At 45.4% G+C, this 20,178-nt stretch overlaps 1 protein-coding gene across 9 annotated transcripts in view; it reads right to left on the minus strand.

Annotated features, from left to right (window-relative positions):
- LOC109645038 (serine/threonine-protein kinase BRSK2-like) overlaps positions 1 to 20,178 on the minus strand; it is a 71,405-nt gene that overhangs the window by 36,614 nt on the left and 14,613 nt on the right. The window contains exon 1 of one of the 9 annotated variants that reach the window (XM_069527488.1): positions 1,358 to 1,568. The exons of the other annotated variants lie outside the window; for them this stretch is intronic. Coding sequence (XP_069383589.1) covers positions 1,358 to 1,415 — 58 coding nt within the window. The 5' untranslated portion in view covers positions 1,416 to 1,568. Of the gene's footprint in view, positions 1 to 1,357; positions 1,569 to 20,178 lie in introns of those variants that run through there. 9 annotated transcript variants of the gene reach the window in all.

A 20,178-nucleotide genomic window follows, 5' to 3' on the forward strand; every position in this document is an offset into this window, starting at 1 on the left:
TCAGAGTCAAGTACAGGTAGACTCCGCCCACGTAGGTGATGACGACAGGACGTGCGTGTGAAACTAAAATGAACAGATCAGATGAAACATGAAGCTTCAGACTCAGAGAGGAAACGACTGAGTGAATATTCAACGTTTCCAGCTTCCCTTCGAGGAAGCAGCTTCACCATCAGGAGAAACTGAGGTCTTCTCTCAATGACACTCAAACCCTGCGCCTAGCGTGTGATAGATGTAGTTCATGAGCTTACAACATACAGGCAGCGGGGGATTCATGAGATCGGAATGGCTCCCTGAGGAGATCCACTCCACCCACCCACAGAAAACCGAATCCACTGGGGACACATTTGGCTTCGTAAATTAAAAAAAATCATCATTTTTCAGAAGAAAGTATCAGAAGAGATCGTTAAAATGTAAAATGGGATTTTACTTAATATACTTTCTGACTTCACACCAAAGAACCGCCCATCGTTCCAGCCGCAGTTTCCACCTGTCGGGGACTCGACCGACGAACCCGCTGCCTCTCGTGTTGTAATCGAGCCTGAGAACTGAGCTGTGGCCTCGTCACGTCTCATCAGAGACAACCAACGTTTCATTTCGACCATAAACTCAAACAGAACATATTTCTTTCTCCGCTCTCATATCAAGACATCGATTCGTCCTCACATCGGTCCTGTCATCGCCCACCTTGCTCTGTCATTTGATGCCATCCTCCTTTGTTCCAGTCAATCGGTCGAGTCGAGCCCCCCCCCCCCACCGCTCTGTAACATTGATTAACTGCTGCTTCTGGTTTAGCAGCGATGCCCAGAGACACGTGGACGCTCTCCCTGTCCACTGAGGCTAATGAGATCACACGGACCTGAACATTGATTTCATACCATGAATTAAGCATCGCACGCCGTTCCGCCGTCCCGCACCACGTTCCAGACCAGTGAGGAACCGCTGGGTTGGAGATGATCAAGGTCTGGTTGGACGGCAGTGGGTTTTTAAACATGTTTTCATGGTATTTTTTATTGATTAGGTTCAGTGAAGGAGCAGGAAGCTACGTCCAGGAGTGAAGCCAATTAAAAGAAAACTACATGTGTCCAGAGGAACTGAAGAAACCTCAGCAGCTAACGTTAGCAGCTAACGTGAGCAGCTAACAAGTAAAACATGTAATCAATACATGTTTTACTTTTCTGGAATTACAGAGAAAGCAAAGTACAAACAAATAAGTACTATTGGGCCCCGATTCCAGAATCCAGGTTCCTCATTGAGGGATGTCGATACTGATGAGCTCAGGAACAGTTCACTCAGCTGATCATGTGACAGACAAACCATCAATAAAGTTTTGATTCAAACGATAACAAGCGGTTCTTACCTGTTTTCACGTCATCGTGTTGACAGGAGGAGGAAGCCGTCCAATCAGAGGAGAGCATGAGGAGAGAGAGGAGAGAGAGACCAATGGTTAGTGCTCAGCTCGGAAATCTACCAGGAAACACATGATGCTGCCGCTCGGCTCCGACAGCCAATCAGCTCTCGGCTGCTTGTGCTTTAATGACTGTGGATTCATTCTAGTTTCTGTTTGGACATTTGAGCTCATTTCATTCTGCTTCACATCAACAGCCACATGTGTGTCAAGGTTACCCCCCCCCCCCCCCCCCCCCCATCATTACACTCCCCCTCCTCCCTCCCCTGACGACATGAAACCCACCACACGTTATTTCTCTCTCCCTCATTTCTCCAAATCTTTATCAAACCAGCTCCTTCTTCTCCATTAATGAGGTAATTAATTAAACCAGCTCCGCCTTTTTTTCTTCCTCTTTTCTATTCTGTCGGTGAGCAGGACGGGGGGGGAGGAGAGGAAGACGAGGGAGGCCAAGAAAGCAGGTCAGGCCACGAGAGAGAGAGAGAGAGAGAGAGAGAGAGAGTGTGGGGGAGTAAAAGGCTTCATGGTGCGTTCAGGTCGTACCGGGGGACTCGACACAGCGATGCCGGACGCCATCACAGCAGCAGACACAGATCAATGTCATTCTGTAAATACTTGTTTATTCAGACGTTCAATTTGCATTTCCTTCCGTTGTTTTCCCGCCTCAGTCGACGCACTTCATCGAAGTGAAACCTCGGAGCCGACGGAGACGTCCCACATGTCCCACTTACTGAGAAACAACCAATCAGCAGAGCGGCAGGAAGTCAGAGCCTCGAGTGAAGCACGAGGACGAGGAAATACTGAAATAAAAGATCTTTTACATCTAAAACTCAATTTGTCTCAACTTATCACCACAAACTCTCTCAACATCTTTGTCGGTGTCTTGGATTCATTTGTGTCCTTTTTGTTTTTTTCATCTAATCCTCCTGACTTCCACAGAGTGTCCACCAGGAGGCCAGGCAGAGAAACTCGACATGAGCTGCGGAGCCTCTCGGAGAAAACACGGAGGATCTTCAGAGCTCAGTCTGAAACAAGCTTTGGTAAAAGACAGGCCTCACACTGTGCTCAGGTTTCAAAGTAAAAGCACTGAAATATTCCAGTACGGTGGATCCTGCAGGACGTGAACGCAGCGCGTCGCAGTCGTGCAGCTGCAGAGGAGCAGCGTCTGACAGTGATGGAGTCAGAGAGCGTCTTCAGCTGCCCGCTGTGCACAAGTTAGTTCCCCACAGAGGCGGCCATTAGCACGAGGAGGCCGACGGCAACACACAAACACACAAACACTGTGGTGTCACGACATCTCTGCCTCAGCTCGGACGTTCCAACGTACACAACAAACAGTAAAGAATCAAACTACACACACTCGGAGGCTGAGATGAAAATAATGTTACTGTTATGAAACAGTAAGAATTAGATTGACTCCCCTCACACATCTTCTTTCAAATACACGGCTACGCTCAGAAACAGGTTAGCTTAGCTTAGTGCAAAGAGTGGAAACAGAGGGTGGCTGAGGGGGTAGAGCGGGCGTCCTCCAACCAGAAGGTCAGAAGTTCAATCCCCAGTCATCCCATCTACATGCCAAAGTGTCCTGCTCATAGATGCACTGTGTGATTAGCATTTAGTTATATCTCACATGCTTATATATCACTGTAAATAAAGATGGACGCTGGTGGCTCCATGTTAACAGACGAGACATGAAAAAGTATAAAACTCAAAGTAGAGAAAGTAAATAAATGTTAGTAAAGATGTTTCAGCTCGTTCTTCTCTCTCTGATGTTTCTCATCAGTTTGGTTTCATCAGTTACTTGATGATAGAAAAACAGGCGGAGACGTGATGATTGACAGCTGAGACTGACTCCTGATTGGTCAACGATCGACCACAGCTGCTCCAGATATTTCAGCCTCATCGTCACGTGATGGAGGTGAAGATGCGTCATCCATCTTTATTGGAGTCTGTGACACTCACTGTATTTTACAATGTAAAAGTCACGACAGCTTTCAGTGGTGCAGAGATATGAGAAGAATATTTTCCTCTGAAGTACAGTGAAGAATAAAAGTATGAAAGTACTTGAAATACTCACTTGAAATTGTATTTGAGTACATGTTAAAGTAACGGGGGACCTTAAGTTGAAAAATGTCTTGAGGCCAGAAAGTTAAACTACGTTACACTTCTCAAGATTAGAAAAAGCTGTAATGCTTTTATTTTGTAATTCAGAAGTCAAAATAAAGCGCATACACGAAGTATTACGTTGTATTTCTGTCCGTCTGCAGTATGTATTGGTCGTATTCTCCGTCCTAGTGAACAGCACCATGTTCCGCAGAAGCTGAGTGCTGTCGACAGCTCTCAGGCCAGTTTAATGGCCACGAGTCTGCGTCGCTGTCAACGTGCCATCAGAGGGAAATCTTGTCATGACAAGAGAACGGAGAAACTTCCAGCTCGTCACTTTAATGAGTTGAGTTTTACGTAACTGGATCGAGGGGGAAGCAGCAACACACAGTAATTAACCCACAGGAGAGAGAGAGAGAGAGCAGGGGAACGAACCGAATCTGAGCAGAAACGAGAGGAGGAAGAAAAAAGTAAAGGAAAAGAAGCTTCACATCCTCGTTCAGCCACATGATGAAAGGAAAGAAAAGAGGAGGAGGAGGAGGAGAGACTTCTGACAATACTGAAAAGTGCTGTTGATGCCAAGAGGAAGAGCCAAACTCCCAAACCCATGACGCAAGCCTCCTCCGAACTCATCACAGTCAACCTGCTCCTCGTTTCTTTCCTCAGAGGATCAGTCGGATCCGTCTGAGAAAAATCTGAGACACGTTCGTCTTCTGAAAGAAAAAAATGGAACCAGCAACATTTCAAGTTTCTCTTTTCTTCATCTCAAGTCGACAGAATTAAAAAGATCTAGACAGTGAATCAATAATCAGTGTTTGTGAACATCAGGATTAATATTCAGTTGTGGAGGAGGAGGTGTTTCCAGCAGCAGGAGACTGGAACTGATTCAAAACAAGATACAGCAAAACATTATCAAGTAATTAGAAATCCTGTTCATATGACGTAGAGGTGTGAATAAAAAAACCCAAACATTTCTGGCTGCAGCCTCAGGACAACATTTCTGAGACCACATGGACGTAATGTTTCCCAACTGGACGACAAAGATCTGCACTTCTATGACAGGATCAACACGGATGTGAGTGTGAGTACGGGAATTCAGTTTAATTAGTTTCAGGTTAAAAACCTTTAAAACTTGAGGTACTTTGGCAGAAAGTAGTATTTTATTAGAATAAACCTTTAAGATCATAGTTAGAGAAACGCAGCCTAGTGGGAGATTGTGTTCACAACAGGCTCCTCTTCTTCATCCTGACAGATTTGTGTTCTTCCAGATTCACGTCCGTCACGAGTTAGAAACCTCAGAGACACGTCCACTCGCTCACTGAGAAGGTTCCAGATGTTTTCTTTCATGGACTCACATTTCACAGATGTTTTACTGGAGGCTGCAGGAGAAGATCCAGAACATGTCCAGAGACACTGACTCAGACATTTGTTCTCACAAACAGAACACGTCAGGAACACGTCAGGAACACGTCAGGAACACTTCCTGATTTCATCGCAGGTCTTAAAACGATTTCTCTGCCTTTTTAATAATCAAACGTAAAACAGCTGCTGCCTGAGGAGCAGAAACATGTTCACTCACTCAAATGTATTTTTATAGCACAGTATCACAACAAACTGTTTTCTCAGGGTGCTGCACAAAAGTCCAGGATCTTAAAACATGTTCAAATGTAAAGATGAGAAAAATCCCTGACGTCTAAATCCCAGTTAAATGTTTTTACATTTCTTTCTTTCCTCTTGAAAAACAAATGAAAACACGTTCAGCCTCATGTTAGTCATGAGGCTCCCAGGCACAGGAGCAAATATCAAAATAAAAGCACAGACACAACTTCTGTTTCTCAAGAAAAACCCCTGAAAGTCTGTCGCACGTCTGAGTCTCAGTCTCCAGCTGCACATTATCAACTTACACCAAATTAACCCTCTGAGTGTTTGAGTCACACAACTGATCTGAGAACAACTGTTAAATGTGGAAGAAGCAGCAGCTCCACTCATTTATCCACATTTCACTTAAGTTTCAAACAAACCTCTGAGTCTCCTGTCGTCTCTGCTCCAGACTCAGGAAGTGAGTCCAACCAGAGCTCAGCATGTGGACTCCTTATATGGAGGCGTTTCTGGAGGGACGTACCATGTGAGCTGCAGAGGAGGGGGGGTTTCAGGTGTAAGGGAAGAACCAGGCTGAATCTTAAAGAGACAGAGTGTTTGAGACAGAGGCTGAAGAGAGGAGCAGCAGTGATGGACGGACTGAGGGACGTGATGTTTCCTGAACATTAGAGCATGAAAACATTTTACAGTCAAATTAAAACTATCGACCTGAACGTGAGCAGAACATGATTCCTCTGAGTTCATAGAACCTCTGAACATAGCTGAGGTGTGACTGAGCAGCTGATTTGAAGTTTTGTCTAATTATCAGACTTCCTCTGATCGTGTCTTTTTTGTTCTGGTGGTTTTCAGCGAATCCAGAATCCCCCATTCTGTGGACTGAGCGAGCGCCTCCTGCTGGCCGACCTCAGTATTCACCTGCTGCTCACACGAGACCAAACTGTCTCTGCGGTTCATGTGAACAACAGACAGGTGGGACGACGTGTTTCCTCCTCGTGCTCAGCGTGGAGCCACTTTGGATTCAACACGACTGATGAGCTGGTGATTTTCAATTTGAATCCTTCACGCCTCCCTCTGTGGCGTCTCTGGATGTTTCTACACACGCCTCCTCTTTCTCTTTTCATTTTCTTCCGTGTGAACGGTTGAATTATTCTCTGCCCTGTTGTGACCACTGGAAATTACTTCCACCACGACCACCCTGACAGTCAATTACATTTCAATTACCACTGATTCCTGTGATCTAGTCACGCTGACAATGAAATTCAGTTCAGGCTCTTTCTCTGTCACTGTGTTTTTCATCACGTCTCAGAAAACCTCAGTCTGTCACTTGAATTCTAACGTTTAATTGTAGGGAGTTAAATTCACATTCATAACTGTGACTGTTTGAAATATGCAGACGTGGTGGTTTAACTCACGCTCCAGGGGGCGCTCACCATCCGACCTGTTGACCTATCAGGTGAAATCAAAGCCGTCCTGAGCGGAACAGTCCTGACAGCAGCTGTCAATCAAATCTGCAGACCGTTTTCCACTAGTGCACCGCCCGTTACCTGCAAGACGACACTCTGGTGTCAGATAAATAAGTTAAGTCTACTTTGAATGAAGGAAAAGATCAAGAGTAAAAACCCTGATCAACAATAAAGAATAAATACAAGAAGTATTCATCATCAGAGACAGAACCCTGAAACGTTCGGTGTTTGTCATTTCAATCTCAATTTAAATTGAGTTCTCGACCTTGAAAACGTGGCGCTGGGGTTCAGTGTCATATTCCAGTTTCTGTTAGTGTCTCAGTCGTTTCTGCCAAAACACAATAACCACCAACGGCAAAAATATCACAACTGTATCAGCACGTAGATTGAATCTGTTGGACTTTGACCCAAAGAAGAAACGTCCAGAAAACATCAGAGAAACCGGGAAACAGACGCTGAGGTTTACTCACAGGAGCTAAACCATTCAGGCAGATCAGAGGGAAAAGTCTTCACGAGGAGAAACTGTGAAACAGAACTTACGAAACATGAAGCCGGTTCACGTGTGACCTCAGTGAAACATTCAACCCTGCAGCAAAACTTCCACTTTCACAGTCGGAGCTTTGTAATTAGTCTCTGACTGTTTTATCACCTTCTCCAGACACGCCTGCTCGCCAGCCCCCCCCCCCCCCCGACACTCCCCAACAAACCCCCCCACCCCCCAACACCACACACTTCCTGTGCAAATTAATTTTTCGAACATGAGTCCGACCTGACTCGGCTCGCCTGTCAGACCACGGCTGTTAATGAGCCCTGATGTCTTTCTCACGAAAGCACGGCAGTTACTAATATAGCTATGACACACGAGTGACCTCCAACTCCCTGAACACACACACACTCACACACACACTCTCACACTCACACACACACACACACACTCACACTCACACACACTCACACACACACACTCACACTCTCACACACACACACACACAGATGATGCTGAACACCGGGGCTCTCGAGGGTCCGTCAGTATTAACAGCTGGAGACATCCTGCATCTCATCAGTCGCTCCGTCCGTGTACAACACGCAATAAGCAGGAAATTACTTTTATCATCACTTTCACGGCGGCGCGTGGCGTCACATTACGAGACCCGTGGGTGCAAAATCAAAAGGATTCACGGTCGGTCTGAATTCAAGGGAACGTCGTCTTCTGGAAATGTTTTGAATAATCAAAACTCCAACTCCAACCAGACCTGCCGCTCCACACAGACGAGGTCATGGCACTGACGCTGTTGCACGTGAACGGAGCGTTGTGACACACGCTGAGGTGATGTGCGCTCACGTGAGTCAGCGTTCTTACGTCATGTGATCAGCTTCAGGACCCGTGTTACCCATGTCGTCAGCAGTTGAGTCAACGGCTTCGAGTGGAAGAACGAGTGAATCTGGAGGACGTTTGCTCATCGTTTTTTATTTGCCAGATTCTGTACGAAGACATTTCACCGTCTCACACTGAGGGACGACGATCGGCCTGAGCTGTGATTGGAACCCGACTCTCCCTCGTGCTCCCTGAAGTTCAAACTGAAACGCTGCTGCTGCTCAAGGTGACGACATCTTGTTATAGACAAAGTCTCGTCGCTTTTTATTCTCCAGATCCACTGGAGTTCAGTTCATCTTTCGAATATTCAAAAGCAAAGAACTAGAGAAGGTGAAACAGCAGGAGACTCTGAATCTGTGTTTCAGTTGTAGTGTGAGGGTCTGACACAGAGGATCGTTTATCTCCCGACACACTGACACACTGACGCCACAGAACAACATGGAACAGACTCAGATTTACAGAATAACAAACATCGTCTCGTCAGGTTCGAGCGTCGTCGTTCTGTCCTAAAGAAACGTCCCCGACACTGAACCTCACAGTTTCCTCTCTGTCTCTGGTCGTGTTGTCTCACGTCAGCGTCTCCATGAGCAGCTCTGTTAGCTGAGTCGGCGTCCTGCTGTTGTGACCCAAATACCAGCTTACTGCCTGTCTGCCAGCTGCTGCGCTCTGATTGGCTGGAGCGTGGCACAGGAGAGGGGGGGGGGGGGGGGGGGGGGGTACAGCTCGTCGTTCCTTCAGAATTTATAAAAAGGGAAAGAGAACGTCTACGTGTTTAATAAACTGCTGTGACATCATTTGATTGTTACCCATAATCTCACGCTCCACCAGAGATATGACTCTTCAGCAGCGTCAGCGTTTCTAATAACAGAATCTGATTTCAGCCCAAACTGAGAAATTCAAACACACATCTGTAGCTGAGGATTCACAACAACAACAACAACAACAACAACAACAACATGAAGAAATCGACTCTGAGTCAAGAACCTTCTGACATCATGTCAACACATCAGCAGAGTGGGCGTCTCCGGCCTCAGTGACGAGGAAACACCATGAAGAGTTTGTTGTAGGTTTTATTAACTATATGATTTTGGTTAAACAAGAGAGGTTTTACACACACACACACGCACACACACACGCACACACACACACAGACACACACACGCACACACACACCTCAGAGGCTGATGATACAAAGAGTTCCTGTTGACACGCTGCAGATCCCTGAGGACACAGACCTGCTGAGTCCAACAGCTGCTCGGAGTCACTGCAGCCAACACGGTGTCAGCGACAATGAACAGCAGCAAAGTCCGCTCTCACACACACACACACACACACACACACACACACACACACACACACACACACACACAAAGACGCAGCATGCAGCACGGCAACATTTTCATTCAACACCCAAACATCCGAGCCACAGAGCTTACAAAGGAGCATCAATCGATATGACAAAGAACTCACTTAAGCCTGCACACACACACACACACACACACACACACACACACACACACTCACACACACACAGTAACAGAGGCCCAGCGCTGGCAGAGAGGATCAATCCTGCTCTGAGAAAAATCGAGCTGAAAGTGGAAGCATCTCATAGTCGGAGGATCGTGACCCCGGCTGACCTCAGAGTCATGTGATAACTTCATTATTCACTCTCTCCACAGACTCAGTCAGCGGAGCCGCTGCCGTCACAGTTTAACTCCTGTGACACTGACACAGAGAGACAGAGACACAGAGACACAGAGACACAGAGACAGAGACACAGAGACACAGAGAGACAGAGAGACAGAGACACAGAGACCCAGAGACAGAGAGACAGAGACACAGAGACAGAGAGACAGAGACAGAGAGACCCAGAGACAGAGAGACCCAGAGACAGAGAGACAGAGACACAGAGAGACAGAGAGACAGAGAGACCCAGAGACAGAGAGACAGAGACAGAGAGACAGAGAGACCCAGAGACAGAGACACAGAGACAGAGAGACAGAGAGACCCAGAGACACAGAGAGACAGAGAGACCCAGAGACAGAGAGACCCAGAGACAGAGAGACCCAGAGACAGAGACACAGAGACAGAGAGACCCAGAGACAGACAGACAGAGACAGAGAGACCCAGAGACAGAGAGACCCAGAGACAGAGACACAGAGACAGAGAGACAGAGAGACCCAGAGACAGACAGACAGAGACAGAGAGACCCAGAGACAGAGACAGACAGAGACAGAGGAGGATACAATATGTGTGGTACTATTTAAATAAGCAGCCACACTTTATAAATCTCAGCAGCTGATTCATTGGAGATTAAGAAGTTTTCATTAAATCAGAACTAATTGATTTCTCCTAAAGTTGACGTCACTTTTTTTCGCCATTCCCGCTTTGAAAAACAGTTCGTCAGTGAAGCGCAATGAATCATGGGATATGTCGGGCTGGAAAGGGTTCACCGCGGTGGAGCCTCTGTTGCTTTGGGGCTCGAGGAAGCATTTGCCGCCTGCTGCTGTGACGCAATAGGTTCACGAACGCAGCCGACAAAGGAAAACAGACTGTTCATAGAAATGGACGAGGACCGCAGGTCTCCACCGACCAGCTCCTCTCCAACGTGCTTCACATTTCAGAGCATGAAGGTGAATAGAATCAGCAGCTGGTAAATAATACACATGGTTTGGAGGCAGAGCACTTCTGGTTCAGCTGCTCACACACACACACACACACACACACACACACACACACACACACACACACACACACACGGAGGTGATTCCTCCTTCACGTTGTCTTCAGAGACACTCAAACTATTTTTATCTTCCTCTTTAATACTCGTTCTCTCCTCTCTCGCCCGACCACGACTCAGGCCTGAATGTTTTATCTCCCCCCCGACGTTTTCCACCTCTTTTGTTTTCTTGTGTGTGAGACCCCCCCCCCCACCACCACCTGACAGAGCTGCTGGAGTTAAAGAAGGTGTGAGAGGGAATTTACTGCTCCTCCTCTACTGCGGCTCTAGATGTTGGGTTTTGACATCAAATAGAAGAAAAGCAAATGAGGATTCAAACGAGAACCTAGAATTGAATTTGTCAACATGTTGTCGCTCAGTTTCACGTGGTTGTTAATATGAATCTTCACCTCAGGGTTCAGTTCGAACGTCTGTGGCGCCGGCGACTCGTCGGAATTTCACATCTTCAGCAGAACGTCACAAGCACGAGGAGCTTAAACCAGAGCGACCGGTCTGATTGGTCCAGTCTGCGGCCGAGCTCAGCAGATTTCAGTCTGAGAGTGTTGTGCTGCTGTCGCCATGGTTTCTGTCTGCCGTGTGTGTGTGTGTGTGTGTGTGTGTAGGTGTCCGACACGCAGCAGCTCCCAATGACATCACCGTCAACAGGACGTAAACAACCGAGCGCAGCAGAAACAGGATTCTGTCTCCATGTGAATCCAAATGTGTCGGAAACATTCAAACTCAAGAGCGTTTGGATTTTTTCAAGTGTCGCTTCTGCATCGTGTCTCAGCTCCGTGGTTTATCACGTGTCCATCAGACGTGTCCATCAGACGTGTCCATCAGACGTGTGGACGTCTCTCTGGAGGTTTGAATCCTGCAGCAGCCGCAGGTTCGGTTCAGATCTTTGCTGCACAACTTCCTTTCTCTCCCTTTCAAAATTAAATGAGACCCCGTTCTATTAATAAAAACGGTTTTATGCAACAGTGTGAATGAACCAGACTAATGTTTGGAATCACATGTGGCTGCAGCTCCGAGCCGTGACGTCAGAGACGAGGGGACGTGTTTGTGTCAGGGAGGAATTCCCTCCCCCCTCTCCCACCTCAGACTCCCCCATCTGACGCTGATCACATGATCTCGTGCGCGGACAGAAACTCGTGTGATCTGCTAATTATGACTCTGCAGCTCAGCAGCTCTGTGACCAGAAGACAAGAAGACGGGCTCTTAATTGGTCAGATTTACGTAACGATACAAGTCGACCAATGACGGACGAGGAAACGTCCGGTGTGATGTAACTTCCACTTTGTGAGCATGTGAAGGTTTGGACGAAATGAGCGAGGAGAGGAGAAGAGAATGAAAGAGGGAGACACAGGGAGAGGACGGATCAAATGAGGACCTGTCCTCACTCGCTCGTCCCCGGGAATGTCTGATCGATGGTAATCTGATTGGTGGAGCAGAGGAGAGAAAGTCACTTTAACTGAATAACACAACATAACAACAGAGAGAGAGGAGAGAGAGGAGAGAGAGAGGAGAGAGAGAGGAGGGAGAGAGGAGGGAGAGAGGAGAGAGAGAGGAGAGAGAGAAGAGAGAGAGGAGAGAGAGAGGAGGGAGAGAGAGGAGAGAGAGAGGAGAGAGAGAGGAGGGGGAGAGAGGAGAGAGGAGAGAGAGAGGAGAGAGGAGAGAGAGAGGAGAGAGAGAGGAGAGGACAGAGAGGAGAGAGAGAGGAGAGAGAGAGGAGAGAGAGGAGAGAGAGAGGAGAGAGAGAGGAGAGAGAGGAGAGAGAGACAAAACAACAAACAAATCTCTCCCATCAGTTTTCAGGATGACTCCTCTCACATGATGTATAACTATAACTAACTATAACTAACTATAACTATCACTAACTATAACCGACCTGCTTCTTTTTCTTTTCTTTCTTTTAAACAAGTCAACATTTGGAATAACTTAAAAAGTCAGAATCAATCGTCACAAACGTTCACAAAATGTCCACAAAATAAAACTGAAGCTTTTTTTCACTGCTGATTCTCAAAGCCACAGAAAGTCCCACAAACCACCGTGGTTAGAGAAGCTGGTGTTTAATATACTCATGTACTTTTACTTAAGTCAATAAAGTACCTAGAGTTCATTCAGCTTTTCTTTCAGTTTTCTTGAGAAGCTTCCAGATGTTTTAGAAAATGAGTTTTTAAAAAAAACAAAATTTAAACTACGAGCGACTGAAACGACACTTTAGTGTCTGTGAAGCGACGACTCCGCAGCAGAGGAACAAAGAATGTCGCCTGACGTCTGCAGCAGATATGACATCATCCCCCTCTCTCCTCCTCCCTCCACCTTTATTATCTTGTCCTAAAAAAAGAAACCCCTCCTCCCCCCCCTCCCTACTCCTCGTCCTACAAATACGTCCATTAACATCCCAGGATGCTGTGCGCTCGTCGCTTTGAAGCGATTTGCTGATTTCATTCTCTGCAGCTTCTGTTGTGACAGAGAATAAGAAGAGACGCGTCTCCAGCTCAATAATTAGTGGTGTTAAAACAACATGGAGTCAGGGCTGCGTGTTCTTCTCTGCAGTGTCTCAGTGAAACACAGAGTCCAGCAGAATCTCATTCTTCTCAGACGGTACAGAGACAGTTTCTCATCCTCTGCTCCGTGAACCTGAGACTGAAAATAAGATTCCATTCACACAATCCTGACACGAGCGTGAGTGTTCACAGTGATGTCATCATCCTGCAGGAGGAACTCCTAATAAACACGTCTGAAGTTTGACTTTATTATCTGTTCAGAGACTTTTCACAATTCAATTTAAACAAGAATCAGAGTGTGATGTTTGGTTTGAAGATAATGAAGATAAACGGTGTTTAGTCTCAGACGCCAGTCGAACAACGAGGTGACATTTACATTAATGATATTAAAGACATGGTTTCAGATTCGATTAGGTGTGTCTGATAAAAACACTTCTTCCTGTGGGGTAAAGAAGAATCGTTCTAAAGGTCAGAGAGCGATTTTTCCTTTTCTGGTAAATGTCTCTATCAAAGGATGAAGCAGAGAGTCTGACATTTACAACCTGAGCAGAACCACAGTCGACTGTTGTGGGTGTGAGAGTCCGCTGCACCAGAGACGCAGCAAAGCAATAAACAAAGACAACCATAAACATCCCGACTGCAAAAATAAAGAACTGTGGGAGAGGAAGTCAACAGCAGCTCAACAATCCCAATCCTGATCCAATTACAGCTTCAAAACTGGCAGAATACAGGACTGAGGCCAGATGGGATGCTGGGAATACAACCCCCATAACGAAAGTCAAGCATGCACGCACACACACACACACACACACACACACACACACACACACACACACACACACACACACACACACACACACACACACAGCTCTGATTGGCCTTCAAACAGTCTTCATTCAGCTAATGGCGTTCGCGATGGGTCCTGCTCCTCAACATTCATCTTAACCTACTTTCCAGCAATAATCTACATAAATACTCCACAATCTCTGAGGAGGACGACGGCAGAAGACAAATTACAGGCCCAGGGCTGGAATGCAGCGTGTTTGTGTGTTTGTGTGTTTGTGTGTTTGTGTGTTTGTGTTGCTTCCAGACAGGCTGATCTGGAGTTCGGAGCTCTCCAGGCTCACGGTACATCAAAGAATCCAGCAGTCTGGCTCTTTGCTTCGTGGGGGATGTTAAGTGCACATGATTCTGCCGGTTGTGGTTTTAAGACTCAGCTGCGAGCAGCGGCTCCCTGAGGCCCCCCCGTCTCCTGAAGGTTAGAGAAGAAGAGAAGAACCAAGCTGAAGACTCACCTTCAGCACCATGGACAGCTCAACAAATACTACTACTGTAGCTAATACTACCTGAACTGATACTAATACTACCTGAACTGATACTAATACTACCTGAACTGATACTAATACTACCTGAACTGATACTAAAACTACCTGAGCTGATACTAATACTACCTGAACTGATACTAAAACTACCTGAACTGATACTAATACTACCTGAACTGATACTAGTACTACCTGAGCTGATACTAATACTACCTGAACTGATACTAATACTACATATAGTATTACTACTTGCAGACAAGACAGTTAAAAGAGTAACTGAAGCCTGAGCTGCTTCAGAACCATGGACAGCTCCTGCTTCTCTGCAGAACAAGGAAGCAGGTAGAACAGTATTACTACTACTACTACTACTAATAATAATAATAATACTACTACTAATAATAATACTACTACTAACAATACTACTACTAATAATAATAATACTACTACTAACAATACTACTACTAATAATGATACTACTACTACTACTACTAATAATAATAATAATACTACTACTTCTACTACTACTACTACTAATAATACTACTACTACTAACAATACTACTACTAATAATAATAATACTACTACTAACAATACTACTACTAATAATAATAATACTACTACTAACAATACTACTACTACTAATAATGATACTACTACTACTACTAATAATAATAATACTACTACTTCTACTACTACTACTACTAATAATACTACTACTAACAATACTACTACTAATAGTGATACTACTACTACTACTACTAATAATAATAATACTACTACTACTACTAATACTACTACTACTACTACTACTACTACTAATAATAATAATAATAATAATAATACTACTACTACTACTACTACTACTAATAATAATAATACTACTTCTACTACTACTACTACTACTAATAATAATAATAATAATACTACTACTACTAATACTACTACTACTACTACTACTACTAATAATAATAATAATAATACTACTTCTACTACTACTACTACTACTACTACTAATAATAATAATAATACTACTACTACTAATACTACTACTACTACTACTACTACTACTAATAATAATAATAATACTACTACTACTAATAATAATAATAATGAATACTACTACTACTACTACTACTAATACTACTACTACTAATAATACTACTACTACTACTGTTACTACTACTACTACTAACAATACTGTTACTACTACTACTACTAACAATACTACTACTACTAATACTACTACTACTACTAACAATACTACTACTACCAATACTACTACTACTACTGCTAATACTACTACTACTACTACTACTAACAATACTGTTACTACTGATACTACTACTACTGATACTAAAACAAATGTATCTGCAGCGTCCAACATGACTCATAGGAGTATTAACTAGCACTAATTCCACTACTACTACTGTTACTCATACTACTTATACTACTTATATTGCTGTAGCTGCAGATCCAACAGCAGGTTCTCACAGGAGTACAGTTAATACTGATACTACTACTACTACTACTTTTAATAATACTAACAATGCCATACTTGCAGCTCCAGCACATACTCACAGGATGATAAACTAGTAGTGATAATAGTGCCAGTAGTGATACTACTACTGATACTACTGCACCTGCAGCTCCCCCTGTAGGTAAACAACTCACAGGAGCACGACTAGTACTAATAATACTTCTACTATAGATACTCCTGGTACATCTAACAGAGACGATCATCAGTTGATAAACGACTGATGGAGAACATCGTGCTGCTCCGTCAGCAGCTCAGACATCTCCACACATGCTGCTGCTGCTGAGCGACCTGAGGAGCTGAGCTGTGACTCTCTGCTGTCACCGGCTCCAACCTCTGCACGGCTCCGAGCTGCGATCACAGGCCGCCGCTCACGGGCCAACTGACTGACGGCGAGGAGCCCGGGGGACCGCTGCCAAAGGAAACGCCGCCACGACCACAGCTGGGCCTCACTGAAGGTATTTCACCCAACAAATACGACGTTCAACAGCAGTAAACTGGGACAAAGCCCCGTCCGCTGATAATCCCCGACATGCTTCTACCCTGAAAGTGGTTCCTGTCATTATCGTCGACATGGTTTATAAAACCAGAGCTTTTGTCTTTGTCTTTGGGGAATTAAATCTCCTGTGAGCCCCTGAAAAAAAAACACGACACTTTTATTTTTGTGCCTCCATTAAATTTGTCGTTCGACTGAAGACAAATCTCTTCTCTATTCTCTCCGTCGATCAGAGAACCGCGTTTCTGCAGGAGACACAAGACGGATTCCCCAAAGTCTGAAACTGAGTTAATGGAAAAGTGGAGCACGAGTTCATCTGCAGAGCGATGAGGGGGTTTATGAAAAAGGGGGTTTATGGGGGTTTTGTAGCTGCTGCTCGTGTGCGGTGTCTGTGTGTTGGTGGTGGTGGTGGTGGTGGGGGTTGGGGGTTAAGCCGTCATTGCTCTATATCCCGTCACCACTGGAACAACGGGTGAGAGGACAGGGGAGACGAGAGGGTTTGATCCCATGACAATCCTTTCTGCACATACGTGAAAACCAGAGAAAATCCTCAAATAAACAAAAGATCCCCCACTCTTCCATATCTGCCCCCACCACCCCCACCTGCTGTGTACTGTACATGCTGCTGTCTTCCACATGTAACCCCCCCCCCCCCCCTCCTCCTGCGCTCGGTAATCCCAGGAAAAGCTCTGGGGCAGGACGGCAGGAGAAATGACAGTGGAATTGATCCGTCCGTCTGAGACTCTGTCTGATCGCTGAGTTTCCTACAATCACAGCGAGAGTCTTTCAACACAAAGAAATGATCAGAGGAGTCAACAGAAAGAATCAGGGAGAGAGAGAAATATCTCACGTTTGACTTTCTGAACCTTTCAGGAGACGATCTGGAAATTTCATCTCTTCACAGTCGCAGCAAATTCAAAACTTCATGTTTCATTTTTACAAACTTCTGTGTTTTCTTAACAAAATGAACATGTGGTGAAAAAGATAATCCAGAAATAGATCTTTACTCTACACGTGGAGAACGTTAAAGGAGACATTCTGCTCACGTTGATCATTTTAATTTGTGTTTTTACTTGAAAAGGTTTAGTGTTTCCCACAGGATTCATTCGTTCTATGACGGTAAAGGTGCACGTGCACACGCACGAAGGTCAATCATACACGCAACAGATTCCGAGCTACAGGACAGACGAAAGACTGAGAGACAAAGTCTCCAGTCCTCTGTTGTCGAGGACTTCTCACCACCACCTTTGTCTGTGACTTATCTGTCAGAATTTATATTCACAGGGAGGAAGTTAAAAATTCCAGAAAGCAAAGTGAAGGACGAGTCATCAAACGGTATTTTACAGGAAGAGAAATGAGAAAGATCTTGATTTAAAAGTACCAGGATGTTGGTTTTATAACAAGAGAGAAATGAAAAGCGAGTCACAGGAGTCGACCTGGAACGTTCATGTTTCACGTCGTGAGGCTTCTAACATCCAGCTGATGTGGACATAAAATAAAACAAAGTCAGAGTTCACTCAGTCGGAGCAGAAGACAACAACACAGGCAGGAGCTGAGGAGTCCATGAAAATTAAAGCCACGATGACCCAGGCTGATCTGCAGACCCGCCTCCTGCTGCGCGGGCCAACAGCCTGCAGCCGCAGAGCAGGAGGGACACAGCTGAGGACACGGCTGAGGACGCACCAGACGTCTCATCGCTTCCAAACATCAGCGTTCAAATCCCACCTGTGTCCTGTGGCGGCAGCTGAGAGGGACGTGACTTTCTGTTCATCTGCAGTTAATGTTTCTGTCTTTCTATATTTATGTCATCGATAGCGATGTCGTTAGAGTGTCGGCTCTCGTTTGCATGAAATCTTGTCACAGCTCTTCAGACACTTTCAGTCCAAACTGATCATTAATGGTTCTCATTTAAAACTCAGCCATGATATCATTTTATTGAACATCTCAGGCGGAAAATCTGTTTTATTGCTGCCTGAAGCGCGGACGTCTCGCCGAAGCCTCGCCGAAGCCTCGCCACAGGCGGCCGAGCCGTGACGAATATCGCTCTGCTAATATTTTGGGTCAGTTTAAAAATGACACGGGCGCAGTACGAGATTAAAGATTGAAACAACAATAAACAGGACGGTGATGGCGTCGTCAGCGGCAGCTCCAGGGAAACTGCTCTCCTGGAGAATATGTCATCATTTATTCATTACAGATGTTGGACTGCGAGGCCCAGAGGCTGCACGGCTCCGATAATGACGAGGGCTGGAACTGGATAATGAGAACAATGTGAGATGAAGTGAGACAAAAGGGGAACAATAAAGAAAAAGATTTGTCCTGGATCCTTCAGACGACATGTTCTCTTGTTGTCTTAAGATTAGTTCAGATCAAGACACACAGCATAGCTCTGTGATTAGCCTAGCTTAGCATCAGAGACTTCATCAAAACTCATCGGGCATAGAGAGCTCTGACTGCTGTGGGGGTGTAGCGGAGCAGGAGCGTCAACGTGCGGTTTGATAAAATCACGTCGACGCAGATCAGAACCTCAGAGAAGAGTTTCCAACATCGTGTTGGTGTGGTGTTCCTAATAAAGTGCTCACTCAGGATATTTGCTACGAGAGCATCCAGCTGTGGGGACCTGAAGAATCTCACCGGGGAGGTAAACTCATCCCACCACATGCCTGCAGGCGTCTAACGGCCTGTGAGGTTCCTCCGTCAGCAGTTTCCTGTCGGCGGACTCGGAGCAGCTCCGACCTTCAGGAACAAACGAGACCACGACGGGTTTTACATCTCGTCTTCTTCAGAGGTAACAACAACGCGTGATGTCTGATTTTCATGGTTTTCAGGAACATGGTCTCACAAGGTTCACTCTGGGAAGGAGCGTTTGTTTGATTGAACAGAAACTACGGAATGAGTCGTGGATGAGAGAAGAACTCTTGGATCTGGATCAGGGGTCGGGTCCAGGATTTGTTTTTCACGTTTTTGTCAGATCAGATGTGTTTTGACTTTTTCATTTCTCAGAGAATCATTTATGGACCTTGATGAAAATAATCAGACGTATTCAGATTTCAATGAGTTTGTTTGATTTGGTGCAGAATGAATTAAAATGTGGTTTCATGAGGCGGTGAGCTCGTTTCAGCTGCTGTGACCAGCACCGATGTGAAGCTGAGACATATAATGTGGCCTCAGCTTGATTCACTGACGTGGTGGTTAATCACAGTGTTCAGGTGATTGTGTGACGCATCAGCAGAGTGAGGAGCGCTCACTCTGCTCAGCTTCTGGAGACCGAAGCATCTTTAGCTCCAGAGCTTGAAGATGAATCTCCGTCAGGAGGCGGCTCCACTCTGTAAATCATGATCTGTGTCCTGAACATTTCAGATTGGTTCTGTTTGACTAAGTGAAATATGAATTGTGTGTAAATGACGCCATGTTGAACATAAATGTATTCACCTCAAACCACCGATGAGCTAAACGTCCTTTTGTTCTCTTCCACTCACCGACACAATAAGTGTGACGGCTTCCTCTTCAGCCTCTCACAGGTGTGACACTGTGACGACACCTGAACCGAGCGGCTCCTCCGCTGACACACGAGGCTGATCGATGGTTTAATGAAACTTTTATCACTGCGCTCTGTCGGATGGATTAACGTCGCTTTGCCTCTAATGGC

The sequence above is a fragment of the Paralichthys olivaceus genome, chromosome 1 (genome assembly GCF_024713975.1).
Source record: "Paralichthys olivaceus isolate ysfri-2021 chromosome 1, ASM2471397v2, whole genome shotgun sequence".
Lineage (NCBI taxonomy): Eukaryota > Metazoa > Chordata > Actinopteri > Pleuronectiformes > Paralichthyidae > Paralichthys > Paralichthys olivaceus.